We start from the raw sequence: 13,922 nt of genomic DNA on the forward strand, positions 1-13,922 counted from the left end.
TCATACAATCATTATATTTAAAAGTGTATTTGGTGATATATATTTGTTTGATAATAAAGTGTATAATGTCTGATTCAGTAGCAGCAACATCAGCATCTCCTGTGGCTGGCCCAACAGCACCAGCAACGGCATCAGTTGATAAGAAGGTGGCTGCCAAAAAAACATCGGCAGCGTCGTCAACAAAGGCCAAAAAATCAACTGCTCCACCATCGCATCCACCAACTCAACAAATGGTAGACGCTTCGATTAAAAACTTAAAGGAACGTGGTGGCTCCTCACTACTGGCAATCAAAAAATATATTAGTGCCACATACAAGTGCGATGCCCAGAAACTTGCACCATTTATCAAGAGGTACTTAAAGTCAGCTGTCGGAAATGGTAAACTGATCCAAACAAAAGGAAAGGGTGCCTCTGGTTCATTTAAACTGTCTGCTGCCGCTAAAAAGGAACCGAAGCCAAAGGTTGCCTCTGTAGAAAAGAAAAGCAAACCGAAAAAGGTAACTCAATCAGCAGCAGCTAAAAAGAAAGCAATCGGTAGCAAAAAAATAACTGGTGCTGGCTCTGTTGATAAGAAACCAAAGGCCAAAAAGGCAGTCGCAACCAAAAAGACAGCCGAGAAAAAGAAAAGTGAAAAGGTAAAGGTAAAGGATGCTAAGAAAACAGGAACTGTAAAATCCAAACCTGTCGCATCGAAATCTAAGTCGAGTTCAACTAAGCCAAAAGCTAAAACAGTTGCCGTATCATCGGCTAAACCAAAAAAGGCAACCAAAAAGGCAGCTGCTGCTGCTACCGTCAAGAAGCCAAAAGCCAAGACAACTGCTAGCAAGAAGTAAATAATTAATACTTTATTGCAATCGTAATATTGAAAAAATTTTAGATATCGAATACGAAAATCTAAAATTTTATTTAAACACAGCCCTTCTCAGGGCTACAATTCCATATAACAAGAGAAAAAAAAAATCAAATTTTCTAAAAATTACAAATATGTAATTTACATACATTCATACATACGTATGTACATATTAGCAACATACACAGATATTAATATTGTACGAGTCTTTTTGATTTAATGTAGGTGCATTTTTTTTTTCAGTTTAGCCTTGCAATAAACAGAAATGGTTAAAATAAAAATAACAACAATGATTTTTATCCACATTACCACTGGCTGCATGTATTTTGCAATATCCATTAAAAATATCTTAATTCTTTTTTAATATAAAATTGTGGCCCTGAAAAGGGCCTTTTTTTTAATAGGAAGCGTGTGTTTAAGCTAGGGACATTTTTATTTTGAGCTGGTATACTTGGTGACAGCTTTTGTTCCCTCACTAACAGCGTGCTTAGCAAGCTCACCCGGCAAAAGCAAACGAACAGCCGTTTGGATTTCGCGACTGGTGATGGTCGACCTCTTATTGTAGTGGGCCAAGCGGGAGGCCTCAGCAGCAATACGTTCAAAAATATCGTTTACAAAGCTATTCATTATGCTCATTGCTTTTGAAGAAATACCAGTGTCTGGGTGGACTTGCTTTAACACTTTGTAAATGTAAATAGCATAGCTCTCCTTACGCTTGCGCTTCTTCTTTTTGTCATTCTTGGTGATGTTCTTTTGAGCCTTGCCAGCCTTCTTGGCTGCTTTTCCACTAGTTTTTGGCGGCATTTCTCACTTCAAATTCAATAATTTAAATTTCACAAAACACAATTCACTTTTAACAAATGCCACCATTAGTGCGTCTTCAATTTATACATTTTTTTTGTGCATCGCTTTCTGGATAAATATATTTATTGAGTATCAACCCCTAGTTGAGCGAGTGTGTCTTTGGAAAAGGTATAAATAAAACGACAATGTACCACATCAACATCAACATTTGTGTGTGAAAAGTGAACAGTGTGTAAAACAGAAAAAAAAAAAAAATTCTAATATGTCTGGTCGTGGTAAAGGTGGCAAAGTGAAGGGAAAGGCAAAGTCTCGCTCGAACCGAGCTGGGCTCCAGTTTCCTGTTGGCCGTATTCACCGTTTACTCCGTAAAGGAAATTATGCCGAGCGTGTTGGTGCTGGCGCTCCAGTATATTTGGCTGCTGTTATGGAATATTTGGCGGCTGAAGTTCTTGAGTTGGCTGGTAATGCTGCACGAGACAACAAAAAGACCAGAATTATACCTCGTCATCTACAATTGGCCATTCGCAACGATGAGGAATTAAACAAATTGCTTTCTGGCGTAACCATTGCACAGGGTGGTGTGCTACCCAACATTCAGGCTGTACTGCTGCCCAAGAAAACCGAAAAGAAGGCTTAAACCAATTAATACTTGCTTTAAAATAATACAACTTTGTACATACAACAAACATAAACAACCGTCCTTTTCAGGACGACCAAAAAATTAAAAGAAATTAATACAGTTTTCCATCCATGCATATAAATTGTATGTGTATGTGTAAGGAGAGCCTTACGGAATCTATGTATATGTGCATATGTGACAATTTGCTTTATTTATTTACATTAGAGATATGTACATATTCAATATATTTGTTTGTTTCATCGTTCATTATTTGTTTGACACATCAGATAGTTTAATATTAATAATTTTATATTGTAGATTCGGTTCTTATGCAACTAAAAATATGGAGATTTTGTGTATAAATTCTTTGTGTTTTGTTGTTTTTTTTTAATAATAATTTTATTAATTTTTGTACATGTATATACATATGTATAAACTCAAATGATTATTAAACCGGTTTTATTTTTTTTATTATAAAATTTAAAATTGATAAAACAAGAACACATACTATTTTTTTCTTTTCTCTTTTGATTAATAACTTTAGTGGTCCTGAAAAGGACCGATTTTTTGAAGGGCATAATTTGTAGTTAATACATTTTGGTGTTTATAAATATTTTAACCACCGAATCCATAAAGAGTGCGGCCCTGTCTCTTCAATGCGTATACAACATCCATCGCAGTGACTGTCTTCCTTTTGGCATGTTCCGTGTAGGTTACTGCATCGCGGATTACATTTTCAAGAAATACCTTTAGGACACCACGAGTTTCCTCATAGATAAGACCAGAAATTCGCTTCACACCGCCACGACGAGCCAAACGGCGGATAGCGGGCTTCGTGATACCTTGAATATTATCACGCAATACTTTACGATGACGCTTAGCACCACCCTTTCCCAATCCTTTTCCACCTTTGCCACGACCAGTCATTTTTATTTTTCACTTTTCACTATAAACGCACTGCACAAGAGTCAGAAATAAACTAATGCTGTATGTGTTGCCATCGCTTCTATTTATACCAAAAATCAAGAAAACACGAGAGAGTAAGAAATATGTTGCATCTCGCTCAGATGCTTCGTCAGAAAGTGAACGCGAATGTTTTTCTCTCTTTCTCTTTCTAACCCACCCTGATTTTGCTATAAAAGCAGGCACCAAACGAGCTGGCTTGTTTATTGTGTTTTGAACAGTGAAGAGTGAACATAAAAAAAAAAAAAAGTGTAGTGAAAACATGGCTCGTACTAAGCAAACTGCTCGAAAATCGACTGGTGGCAAGGCGCCAAGGAAGCAGCTGGCTACTAAAGCAGCACGTAAGAGTGCTCCAGCAACCGGTGGTGTAAAGAAACCACATCGTTACCGTCCCGGTACTGTTGCCCTCCGTGAAATCCGTCGTTACCAGAAGAGCACAGAACTGCTCATTCGCAAATTGCCATTCCAGCGTTTAGTGCGTGAAATCGCTCAGGACTTTAAAACCGACTTGCGTTTCCAGAGTTCTGCAGTTATGGCTTTACAAGAAGCTAGCGAAGCCTATTTGGTTGGCCTATTTGAAGATACTAACTTGTGTGCAATCCATGCCAAACGAGTGACCATAATGCCTAAGGATATTCAACTAGCCAGACGTATTCGAGGCGAGCGTGCTTAAATTAAATCTACTCGTGTAGTTACCGTCAGAGTAACTATTTCGAACACAATTTTAACGCAAAGCGCATTTTTAATACAAATCGGTCCTTTTCAGGACCACAAACTAGTCATGTCGATATTGAGATTATTATTTTCTTAATTAAACTTGATTTATTATTCAATGTGTTTTATTCGGTTATGAGTATAAATATATTATATATGTCATTTAATTATTATAAAACCGTTATATTGGGCATATAATGGTTATGTACTAGTCATATAGATATCCAGCTTTAATATTCAATCATTTTTGTTTATATTTTTAAAGGTCTGACATTTATATACAGATCGATTTGAACTTAATCAATTTTGATTTTGTATATACTAATCAAAAAGCGCAAGAACACAACATTAATTTATAATAAATATAAAAAGCATAAAAATCAATATTGGATTTTTAAATTACCTAAATTAAAATAAAATAAAAAAAATAATTTTTTCCATCCTACACGTTTAGTTTAATTGTTAGGCTTAGCAAGATTTTTAAATGATTAATAATTATTTATTGTATTATTATTTTGCCTGTTAGCTAACAAAAAAAGTGTATACAAATTTCTTCAATTGATGGTTCTACTAACAGGAATAATTATAATAGTTTAATTTTAGCACACTGTTTATGGCATTAGCAACAAATTAAATAATAAAGTTAATTAAAAAAACAATTATATAAATATTAATTTTTTGATTTCTTTTTAATAAATATTTTTATTTTTTCAATACCAAAAACTAATATTGCATGCACTTTGCAAAATTGGTAATTTTTCACCGCATAGAGTCAATTACAATACAATTTTAGAATATGAATAAATTATATAACTCTAAATTTTTTGATTATTATCTAAAGTAAATTGTTGAAATTTTATAACAAATGAATAATTTTTTTAAAATTTTGATTTTTTCTATTTTTTATGTAGGGTTACATGGGAAAATTGCATTCTGTAATACATATAGTTGAAATTTGATTGCCTATTCAAAATGAATCCATGAAATTATATATAAAAAAATATTGGAATATAAATTCTACAACAATTATTAATATTGTGAGAAAATAATTTTTATAAATTTTGTTATTATTAAGAGTGAAAACAGCAATATACGAGCACTATTTAACAAAACTAAAACATTTTAATCGTCCAATACCAAAGACATGTTCATACGGCCGTCCTCCTCGATTCTCATTTGAATGAGGGCCTATGTCATAGCGAAATTTTCATACAATCATTATATTTAAAAGTGTATTTGGTGATATATATTTGTTTGATAATAAAGTGTATAATGTCTGATTCAGTAGCAGCAACATCAGCATCTCCTGTGGCTGGCCCAACAGCACCAGCAACGGCATCAGTTGATAAGAAGGTGGCTGCCAAAAAAACATCGGCAGCGTCGTCAACAAAGGCCAAAAAATCAACTGCTCCACCATCGCATCCACCAACTCAACAAATGGTAGACGCTTCGATTAAAAACTTAAAGGAACGTGGTGGCTCCTCACTACTGGCAATCAAAAAATATATTAGTGCCACATACAAGTGCGATGCCCAGAAACTTGCACCATTTATCAAGAGGTACTTAAAGTCAGCTGTCGGAAATGGTAAACTGATCCAAACAAAAGGAAAGGGTGCCTCTGGTTCATTTAAACTGTCTGCTGCCGCTAAAAAGGAACCGAAGCCAAAGGTTGCCTCTGTAGAAAAGAAAAGCAAACCGAAAAAGGTAACTCAATCAGCAGCAGCTAAAAAGAAAGCAATCGGTAGCAAAAAAATAACTGGTGCTGGCTCTGTTGATAAGAAACCAAAGGCCAAAAAGGCAGTCGCAACCAAAAAGACAGCCGAGAAAAAGAAAAGTGAAAAGGTAAAGGTAAAGGATGCTAAGAAAACAGGAACTGTAAAATCCAAACCTGTCGCATCGAAATCTAAGTCGAGTTCAACTAAGCCAAAAGCTAAAACAGTTGCCGTATCATCGGCTAAACCAAAAAAGGCAACCAAAAAGGCAGCTGCTGCTGCTACCGTCAAGAAGCCAAAAGCCAAGACAACTGCTAGCAAGAAGTAAATAATTAATACTTTATTGCAATCGTAATATTGAAAAAATTTTAGATATCGAATACGAAAATCTAAAATTTTATTTAAACACAGCCCTTCTCAGGGCTACAATTCCATATAACAAGAGAAAAAAAAAATCAAATTTTCTAAAAATTACAAATATGTAATTTACATACATTCATACATACGTATGTACATATTAGCAACATACACAGATATTAATATTGTACGAGTCTTTTTGATTTAATGTAGGTGCATTTTTTTTTTCAGTTTAGCCTTGCAATAAACAGAAATGGTTAAAATAAAAATAACAACAATGATTTTTATCCACATTACCACTGGCTGCATGTATTTTGCAATATCCATTAAAAATATCTTAATTCTTTTTTAATATAAAATTGTGGCCCTGAAAAGGGCCTTTTTTTTAATAGGAAGCGTGTGTTTAAGCTAGGGACATTTTTATTTTGAGCTGGTATACTTGGTGACAGCTTTTGTTCCCTCACTAACAGCGTGCTTAGCAAGCTCACCCGGCAAAAGCAAACGAACAGCCGTTTGGATTTCGCGACTGGTGATGGTCGACCTCTTATTGTAGTGGGCCAAGCGGGAGGCCTCAGCAGCAATACGTTCAAAAATATCGTTTACAAAGCTATTCATTATGCTCATTGCTTTTGAAGAAATACCAGTGTCTGGGTGGACTTGCTTTAACACTTTGTAAATGTAAATAGCATAGCTCTCCTTACGCTTGCGCTTCTTCTTTTTGTCATTCTTGGTGATGTTCTTTTGAGCCTTGCCAGCCTTCTTGGCTGCTTTTCCACTAGTTTTTGGCGGCATTTCTCACTTCAAATTCAATAATTTAAATTTCACAAAACACAATTCACTTTTAACAAATGCCACCATTAGTGCGTCTTCAATTTATACATTTTTTTTGTGCATCGCTTTCTGGATAAATATATTTATTGAGTATCAACCCCTAGTTGAGCGAGTGTGTCTTTGGAAAAGGTATAAATAAAACGACAATGTACCACATCAACATCAACATTTGTGTGTGAAAAGTGAACAGTGTGTAAAACAGAAAAAAAAAAAAAAATTCTAATATGTCTGGTCGTGGTAAAGGTGGCAAAGTGAAGGGAAAGGCAAAGTCTCGCTCGAACCGAGCTGGGCTCCAGTTTCCTGTTGGCCGTATTCACCGTTTACTCCGTAAAGGAAATTATGCCGAGCGTGTTGGTGCTGGCGCTCCAGTATATTTGGCTGCTGTTATGGAATATTTGGCGGCTGAAGTTCTTGAGTTGGCTGGTAATGCTGCACGAGACAACAAAAAGACCAGAATTATACCTCGTCATCTACAATTGGCCATTCGCAACGATGAGGAATTAAACAAATTGCTTTCTGGCGTAACCATTGCACAGGGTGGTGTGCTACCCAACATTCAGGCTGTACTGCTGCCCAAGAAAACCGAAAAGAAGGCTTAAACCAATTAATACTTGCTTTAAAATAATACAACTTTGTACATACAACAAACATAAACAACCGTCCTTTTCAGGACGACCAAAAAATTAAAAGAAATTAATACAGTTTTCCATCCATGCATATAAATTGTATGTGTATGTGTAAGGAGAGCCTTACGGAATCTATGTATATGTGCATATGTGACAATTTGCTTTATTTATTTACATTAGAGATATGTTAACAACAAGGAAAGGGAATTTACATATTGAGACCAGTTTGTCCAAGAATATTCTGGAAGATCTCGATCGGGAATGTTCATTCGAAGTGCGCTAATATGCAATCAAGTTATTTCGCTTGCAAAAACTGCGAAAGTGACATGGACGACGAGGGCTTAAAATCGTTCTCATTTATGGCCATTTTCTTTTGGGTTTTGCATTGTTTTTGGCTTTGAAGCCCTTCAAAATAAGTGAACCATTAAATCACAACAATTCGTGTGACATTCCTTTCATATTTTCTTATTTTCAGTGAATTTCTTAAGTTGAGTCATAACTGGGCCACTTTTTTTTTGGGTTAAAAAAGTTATCCAAATTAAATCTGTTCCAAAATTTTTTGAGTAACTCAAATAAACATACATTCTTTGGAAAAAAGTTGCGTTTGGTTAATATTTAAATGTTAAACTTCTTAATTTTTCATTAGTACATATTCAATATATTTGTTTGTTTCATCGTTCATTATTTGTTTGACACATCAGATAGTTTAATATTAATAATTTTATATTGTAGATTCGGTTCTTATGCAACTAAAAATATGGAGATTTTGTGTATAAATTCTTTGTGTTTTGTTGTTTTTTTTTTAATAATAATTTTATTAATTTTTGTACATGTATATACATATGTATAAACTCAAATGATTATTAAACCGGTTTTATTTTTTTTATTATAAAATTTAAAATTGATAAAACAAGAACACATACTATTTTTTTCTTTTCTCTTTTGATTAATAACTTTAGTGGTCCTGAAAAGGACCGATTTTTTGAAGGGCATAATTTGTAGTTAATACATTTTGGTGTTTATAAATATTTTAACCACCGAATCCATAAAGAGTGCGGCCCTGTCTCTTCAATGCGTATACAACATCCATCGCAGTGACTGTCTTCCTTTTGGCATGTTCCGTGTAGGTTACTGCATCGCGGATTACATTTTCAAGAAATACCTTTAGGACACCACGAGTTTCCTCATAGATAAGACCAGAAATTCGCTTCACACCGCCACGACGAGCCAAACGGCGGATAGCGGGCTTCGTGATACCTTGAATATTATCACGCAATACTTTACGATGACGCTTAGCACCACCCTTTCCCAATCCTTTTCCACCTTTGCCACGACCAGTCATTTTTATTTTTCACTTTTCACTATAAACGCACTGCACAAGAGTCAGCTGCTGTATGTGTTGCCATCGCTTCTATTTATACCAAAAATCAAGAAAACACGAGAGAGTAAGAAATATGTTGCATCTCGCTCAGATGCTTCGTCAGAAAGTGAACGCGCCCTAACCCACCCTGATTTTGCTATAAAAGCAGGCACCAAACGAGCTGGCTTGTTTATTGTGTTTTGAACAGTGAAGAGTGAACATAAAAAAAAAAAAAAGTGTAGTGAAAACATGGCTCGTACTAAGCAAACTGCTCGAAAATCGACTGGTGGCAAGGCGCCAAGGAAGCAGCTGGCTACTAAAGCAGCACGTAAGAGTGCTCCAGCAACCGGTGGTGTAAAGAAACCACATCGTTACCGTCCCGGTACTGTTGCCCTCCGTGAAATCCGTCGTTACCAGAAGAGCACAGAACTGCTCATTCGCAAATTGCCATTCCAGCGTTTAGTGCGTGAAATCGCTCAGGACTTTAAAACCGACTTGCGTTTCCAGAGTTCTGCAGTTATGGCTTTACAAGAAGCTAGCGAAGCCTATTTGGTTGGCCTATTTGAAGATACTAACTTGTGTGCAATCCATGCCAAACGAGTGACCATAATGCCTAAGGATATTCAACTAGCCAGACGTATTCGAGGCGAGCGTGCTTAAATTAAATCTACTCGTGTAGTTACCGTCAGAGTAACTATTTCGAACACAATTTTAACGCAAAGCGCATTTTTAATACAAATCGGTCCTTTTCAGGACCACAAACTAGTCATGTCGATATTGAGATTATTATTTTCTTAATTAAACTTGATTTATTATTCAATGTGTTTTATTCGGTTATGAGTATAAATATATTATATATGTCATTTAATTATTATAAAACCGTTATATTGGGCATATAATGGTTATGTACTAGTCATATAGATATCCAGCTTTAATATTCAATCATTTTTGTTTATATTTTTAAAGGTCTGACATTTATATACAGATCGATTTGAACTTAATCAATTTTGATTTTGTATATACTAATCAAAAAGCGCAAGAACACAACATTAATTTATAATAAATATAAAAAGCATAAAAATCAATATTGGATTTTTAAATTACCTAAATTAAAATAAAATAAAAAAAATAATTTTTTCCATCCTACACGTTTAGTTTAATTGTTAGGCTTAGCAAGATTTTTAAATGATTAATAATTATTTATTGTATTATTATTTTGCCTGTTAGCTAACAAAAAAGTGTATACAAATTTCTTCAATTGATGGTTCTACTAACAGGAATAATTATAATAGTTTAAATTTTAGCACACTGTTTATGGCATTAGCAACAAATTAAATAATAAAGTTAATTAAAAAAACAATTATATAAATATTAATTTTTTGATTTCTTTTTAATAAATATTTTTATTTTTTCAATACCAAAAACTAATATTGCATGCACTTTGCAAAATTGGTAATTTTTCACCGCATAGAGTCAATTACAATACAATTTTAGAATATGAATAAATTATATAACTCTAAATTTTTTGATTATTATCTAAAGTAAATTGTTGAAATTTTATAACAAATGAATAATTTTTTTAAAATTTTGATTTTTTCTATTTTTTATGTAGGGTTACATGGGAAAATTGCATTCTGTAATACATATAGTTGAAATTTGATTGCCTATTCAAAATGAATCCATGAAATTATATATAAAAAAATATTGGAATATAAATTCTACAACAATTATTAATATTGTGAGAAAATAATTTTTATAAATTTTGTTATTATTAAGAGTGAAAACAGCAATATACGAGCACTATTTAACAAAACTAAAACATTTTAATCGTCCAATACCAAAGACATGTTCATACGGCCGTCCTCCTCGATTCTCATTTGAATGAGGGCCTATGTCATAGCGAAATTTTCATACAATCATTATATTTAAAAGTGTATTTGGTGATATATATTTGTTTGATAATAAAGTGTATAATGTCTGATTCAGTAGCAGCAACATCAGCATCTCCTGTGGCTGGCCCAACAGCACCAGCAACGGCATCAGTTGATAAGAAGGTGGCTGCCAAAAAAACATCGGCAGCGTCGTCAACAAAGGCCAAAAAATCAACTGCTCCACCATCGCATCCACCAACTCAACAAATGGTAGACGCTTCGATTAAAAACTTAAAGGAACGTGGTGGCTCCTCACTACTGGCAATCAAAAAATATATTAGTGCCACATACAAGTGCGATGCCCAGAAACTTGCACCATTTATCAAGAGGTACTTAAAGTCAGCTGTCGGAAATGGTAAACTGATCCAAACAAAAGGAAAGGGTGCCTCTGGTTCATTTAAACTGTCTGCTGCCGCTAAAAAGGAACCGAAGCCAAAGGTTGCCTCTGTAGAAAAGAAAAGCAAACCGAAAAAGGTAACTCAATCAGCAGCAGCTAAAAAGAAAGCAATCGGTAGCAAAAAAATAACTGGTGCTGGCTCTGTTGATAAGAAACCAAAGGCCAAAAAGGCAGTCGCAACCAAAAAGACAGCCGAGAAAAAGAAAAGTGAAAAGGTAAAGGTAAAGGATGCTAAGAAAACAGGAACTGTAAAATCCAAACCTGTCGCATCGAAATCTAAGTCGAGTTCAACTAAGCCAAAAGCTAAAACAGTTGCCGTATCATCGGCTAAACCAAAAAAGGCAACCAAAAAGGCAGCTGCTGCTGCTACCGTCAAGAAGCCAAAAGCCAAGACAACTGCTAGCAAGAAGTAAATAATTAATACTTTATTGCAATCGTAATATTGAAAAAATTTTAGATATCGAATACGAAAATCTAAAATTTTATTTAAACACAGCCCTTCTCAGGGCTACAATTCCATATAACAAGAGAAAAAAAAAAATCAAATTTTCTAAAAATTACAAATATGTAATTTACATACATTCATACATACGTATGTACATATTAGCAACATACACAGATATTAATATTGTACGAGTCTTTTTGATTTAATGTAGGTGCATTTTTTTTTTCAGTTTAGCCTTGCAATAAACAGAAATGGTTAAAATAAAAATAACAACAATGATTTTTATCCACATTACCACTGGCTGCATGTATTTTGCAATATCCATTAAAAATATCTTAATTCTTTTTTAATATAAAATTGTGGCCCTGAAAAGGGCCTTTTTTTAATAGGAAGCGTGTGTTTAAGCTAGGGACATTTTTATTTTGAGCTGGTATACTTGGTGACAGCTTTTGTTCCCTCACTAACAGCGTGCTTAGCAAGCTCACCCGGCAAAAGCAAACGAACAGCCGTTTGGATTTCGCGACTGGTGATGGTCGACCTCTTATTGTAGTGGGCCAACGGGAGGCCTCAGAGCAATACGTTCAAAAATATCGTTTACAAAGCTATTCATTATGCTCATTGCTTTTGAAGAATACCAGTGTCTGGGTGGACTTGCTTTAACACTTTGTAAATGTAAATAGCATAGCTCTCCTTACGCTTGCGCTTCTTCTTTTTGTCATCTGGTGATGTTCTTTTTGAGCCTGCCAGCCTTCTTGCTGCTTTTCCACTAGTTTTTGGCGGCATTTCTCACTTCAAATTCAATAATTTAAATTTCACAAAAAACACAATTCACTTTTTTTTTTTTTTTTTTTTTTTTTTTTTTTTTTTTTGTTTTTTTTTTTTTTTTTTTTTTTTTTTTTTTTTTTTTTTTTTTTTTTTTTTTTTTTTTTTTTTTTTTTTTTTTTTTTTTTTTTTTTTTTTTTTTTTTTTTTTTTTTTTTTTTTTTTTTTTTTTTTTTTTTTTTTTTTTTTTTTTTTTTTTTTTTTTTTTTTGTTTTTTTTTTTTTTTTTTTTTTTTTTTTTTTTTTTTTTTTTTTTTTTTTTTTTTTTTTTTTTTTTTTTTTTTTTTTTTTTTTTTTTTTTTTTTTATTTTTTTTTTTTTTTTTTTTTTTTTTTTTTTTTTTTTTTTTTTTTTTTTTTTTTTTTTTTTTTTTTTTTTTTTTTTTTTTTTTTTTTTTTTTTTTTTTTTTTTTTTTTTTTTTTTTTTTTTTTTTTTTTTTTTTTTTTTTTTTTTTTTTTTTTTTTTTTTTTTTTTTTTTTTTTTTTTTTTTTTTTTTTTTTTTTTTTTTTTTTTTTTTTTTTTTTTTTTTTTTTTTTTTTTTTTTTTTTTTTTTTTTTTTTTTTTTTTTTTTTTTTTTTTTTTTTTTTTTTTTTTTTTTTTTTTTTTTTTTTTTTTTTTTTTTTTTTTTTTTTTTTTTTTTTTTTTTTTTTTTTTTTTTTTTTTTTTTTTTTTTTTTTTTTTTTTTTTTTTTTTTTTTTTTTTTTTTTTTTTTTTTTTTTTTTTTTTTTTTTTTTTTTTTTTTTTTTTTTTTTTTTTTTTTTTTTTTTTTTTTTTTTTTTTTTTTTTTTTTTTTTTTTTTTTTTTTTTTTTTTTTTTTTTTTTTTTTTTTTTTTTTTTTTTTTTTTTTTTTTTTTTTTTTTTTTTTTTTTTTTTTTTTTTTTTTTTTTTTTTTTTTTTTTTTTTTTTTTTTTTTTTTTTTTTTTTTTTTTTTTTTTTTTTTTTTTTTTTTTTTTTTTTTTTTTTTTTTTTTTTTTTTTTTTTTTTTTTTTTTTTTTTTTTTTTTTTTTTTTTTTTTTTTTTTTTTTTTTTTTTTTTTTTTTTTTTTTTTTTTTTTTTTTTTTTTTTTTTTTTTTTCTTTTTTTTTTTTTTTTTTTTTTTTTTTTTTTTTTTTTTTTTTTTTTTTTTTTTTTTTTTTTTTTTTTTTTTTTTTTTTTTTTTTTTTTTTTTTTTTTTTTTTTTTTTTTTTTTTTTTTTTTTTTTTTTTTTTTTTTTTTTTTTTTTTTTTTTTTTTTTTTTTTTTTTTTTTTTTTTTTTTTTTTTTTTTTTTTTTTTTTTTTTTTTTTTTTTTTTTTTTTTTTTTTTTTTTTTTTTTTTTTTTTTTTTATTTTTTTTTTTTTTTTTTTTTATTTTTTTTTTTTTTTTTTTTTTTTTTTTTTTTTTTTTTTTTTTTTTTTTTTTTTTTTTTTTTTTTTTTTTTTTTTTTTTTTTTTTTTTTTTTTTTTTTTTTTTTTTTGTTTTTTTTTTTTTTTTTTTTTGTTTTTTTTTTTTTTTTTT

The 13,922-nt window shown here is 30.9% G+C and overlaps 11 protein-coding genes across 11 annotated transcripts; 7 read left to right on the plus strand and 4 right to left on the minus strand.

Annotated features, from left to right (window-relative positions):
* The first annotated feature begins 10 nt into the window (after positions 1-10).
* LOC124461358 (histone H1-like) lies at positions 11-934 on the plus strand. The gene has a single exon (XM_047012885.1). It carries the CDS (start codon positions 66-68, stop codon positions 831-833), a length of 768 nt encoding a protein of 255 aa, XP_046868841.1. The 5' UTR covers positions 11-65; the 3' UTR covers positions 834-934.
* A 295-nt stretch (positions 935-1,229) lies between these two features.
* Positions 1,230-1,839, minus strand: LOC124461363 (histone H2B). The gene has a single exon (XM_047012890.1). It carries the CDS (start codon positions 1,652-1,654, stop codon positions 1,283-1,285), a length of 372 nt encoding a protein of 123 aa, XP_046868846.1. The 5' UTR covers positions 1,655-1,839; the 3' UTR covers positions 1,230-1,282.
* Positions 1,840-1,877: 38 nt separating this feature from the next.
* Positions 1,878-2,362, plus strand: LOC124461362 (histone H2A). Its single transcript, XM_047012889.1, has one exon. The coding sequence runs from the start codon at positions 1,917-1,919 to the stop codon at positions 2,289-2,291; it is 375 nt and encodes a 124-aa protein (XP_046868845.1). The 5' UTR covers positions 1,878-1,916; the 3' UTR covers positions 2,292-2,362.
* Positions 2,363-2,817: 455 nt separating this feature from the next.
* On the minus strand, positions 2,818-8,857 carry LOC6653473. Its single transcript, XM_047012882.1, has 2 exons — positions 8,515-8,857; positions 2,818-3,208 (listed from the first exon to the last, which is right to left on the minus strand). The coding sequence occupies exons 1-2, from the start codon at positions 8,816-8,818 to the stop codon at positions 2,889-2,891; spliced, it is 624 nt and encodes a 207-aa protein (XP_046868838.1). The 5' UTR covers positions 8,819-8,857; the 3' UTR covers positions 2,818-2,888.
* On the plus strand, positions 3,447-4,001 carry LOC124461359 (histone H3). Its single transcript, XM_047012886.1, has one exon. The coding sequence runs from the start codon at positions 3,499-3,501 to the stop codon at positions 3,907-3,909; it is 411 nt and encodes a 136-aa protein (XP_046868842.1). The 5' UTR covers positions 3,447-3,498; the 3' UTR covers positions 3,910-4,001.
* Positions 5,168-6,091, plus strand: LOC124461357 (histone H1-like). The gene has a single exon (XM_047012884.1). It carries the CDS (start codon positions 5,223-5,225, stop codon positions 5,988-5,990), a length of 768 nt encoding a protein of 255 aa, XP_046868840.1. The 5' UTR covers positions 5,168-5,222; the 3' UTR covers positions 5,991-6,091.
* LOC6637455 (histone H2B) lies at positions 6,387-6,869 on the minus strand. The gene has a single exon (XM_002060596.4). The coding sequence runs from the start codon at positions 6,809-6,811 to the stop codon at positions 6,440-6,442; it is 372 nt and encodes a 123-aa protein (XP_002060632.1). The 5' UTR covers positions 6,812-6,869; the 3' UTR covers positions 6,387-6,439.
* On the plus strand, positions 7,017-7,520 carry LOC124461361 (histone H2A). The gene has a single exon (XM_047012888.1). It carries the CDS (start codon positions 7,075-7,077, stop codon positions 7,447-7,449), a length of 375 nt encoding a protein of 124 aa, XP_046868844.1. The 5' UTR covers positions 7,017-7,074; the 3' UTR covers positions 7,450-7,520.
* A 176-nt stretch (positions 8,858-9,033) lies between the features above and the next one.
* LOC124461360 (histone H3) lies at positions 9,034-9,588 on the plus strand. Its single transcript, XM_047012887.1, has one exon. It carries the CDS (start codon positions 9,086-9,088, stop codon positions 9,494-9,496), a length of 411 nt encoding a protein of 136 aa, XP_046868843.1. The 5' UTR covers positions 9,034-9,085; the 3' UTR covers positions 9,497-9,588.
* Positions 9,589-10,754: 1,166 nt separating this feature from the next.
* Positions 10,755-11,678, plus strand: LOC6646550 (histone H1). Its single transcript, XM_002069175.4, has one exon. The coding sequence runs from the start codon at positions 10,810-10,812 to the stop codon at positions 11,575-11,577; it is 768 nt and encodes a 255-aa protein (XP_002069211.2). The 5' UTR covers positions 10,755-10,809; the 3' UTR covers positions 11,578-11,678.
* A 210-nt stretch (positions 11,679-11,888) lies between these two features.
* On the minus strand, positions 11,889-12,423 carry LOC26529328 (histone H2B). The gene is given in 3 exon segments (XM_015176387.3): positions 11,889-12,168; positions 12,170-12,242; positions 12,245-12,423. Coding segments are annotated over 3 exon segments (363 nt in total). The 5' UTR covers positions 12,393-12,423; the 3' UTR covers positions 11,889-12,026.
* Between the last annotated feature and the right edge of the window lie 1,499 nt (positions 12,424-13,922).

This window comes from Drosophila willistoni, unplaced genomic scaffold, assembly GCF_018902025.1.
Source record: "Drosophila willistoni isolate 14030-0811.24 unplaced genomic scaffold, UCI_dwil_1.1 Seg381, whole genome shotgun sequence".
Taxonomy (NCBI): Eukaryota; Metazoa; Arthropoda; class Insecta; order Diptera; family Drosophilidae; genus Drosophila; species Drosophila willistoni.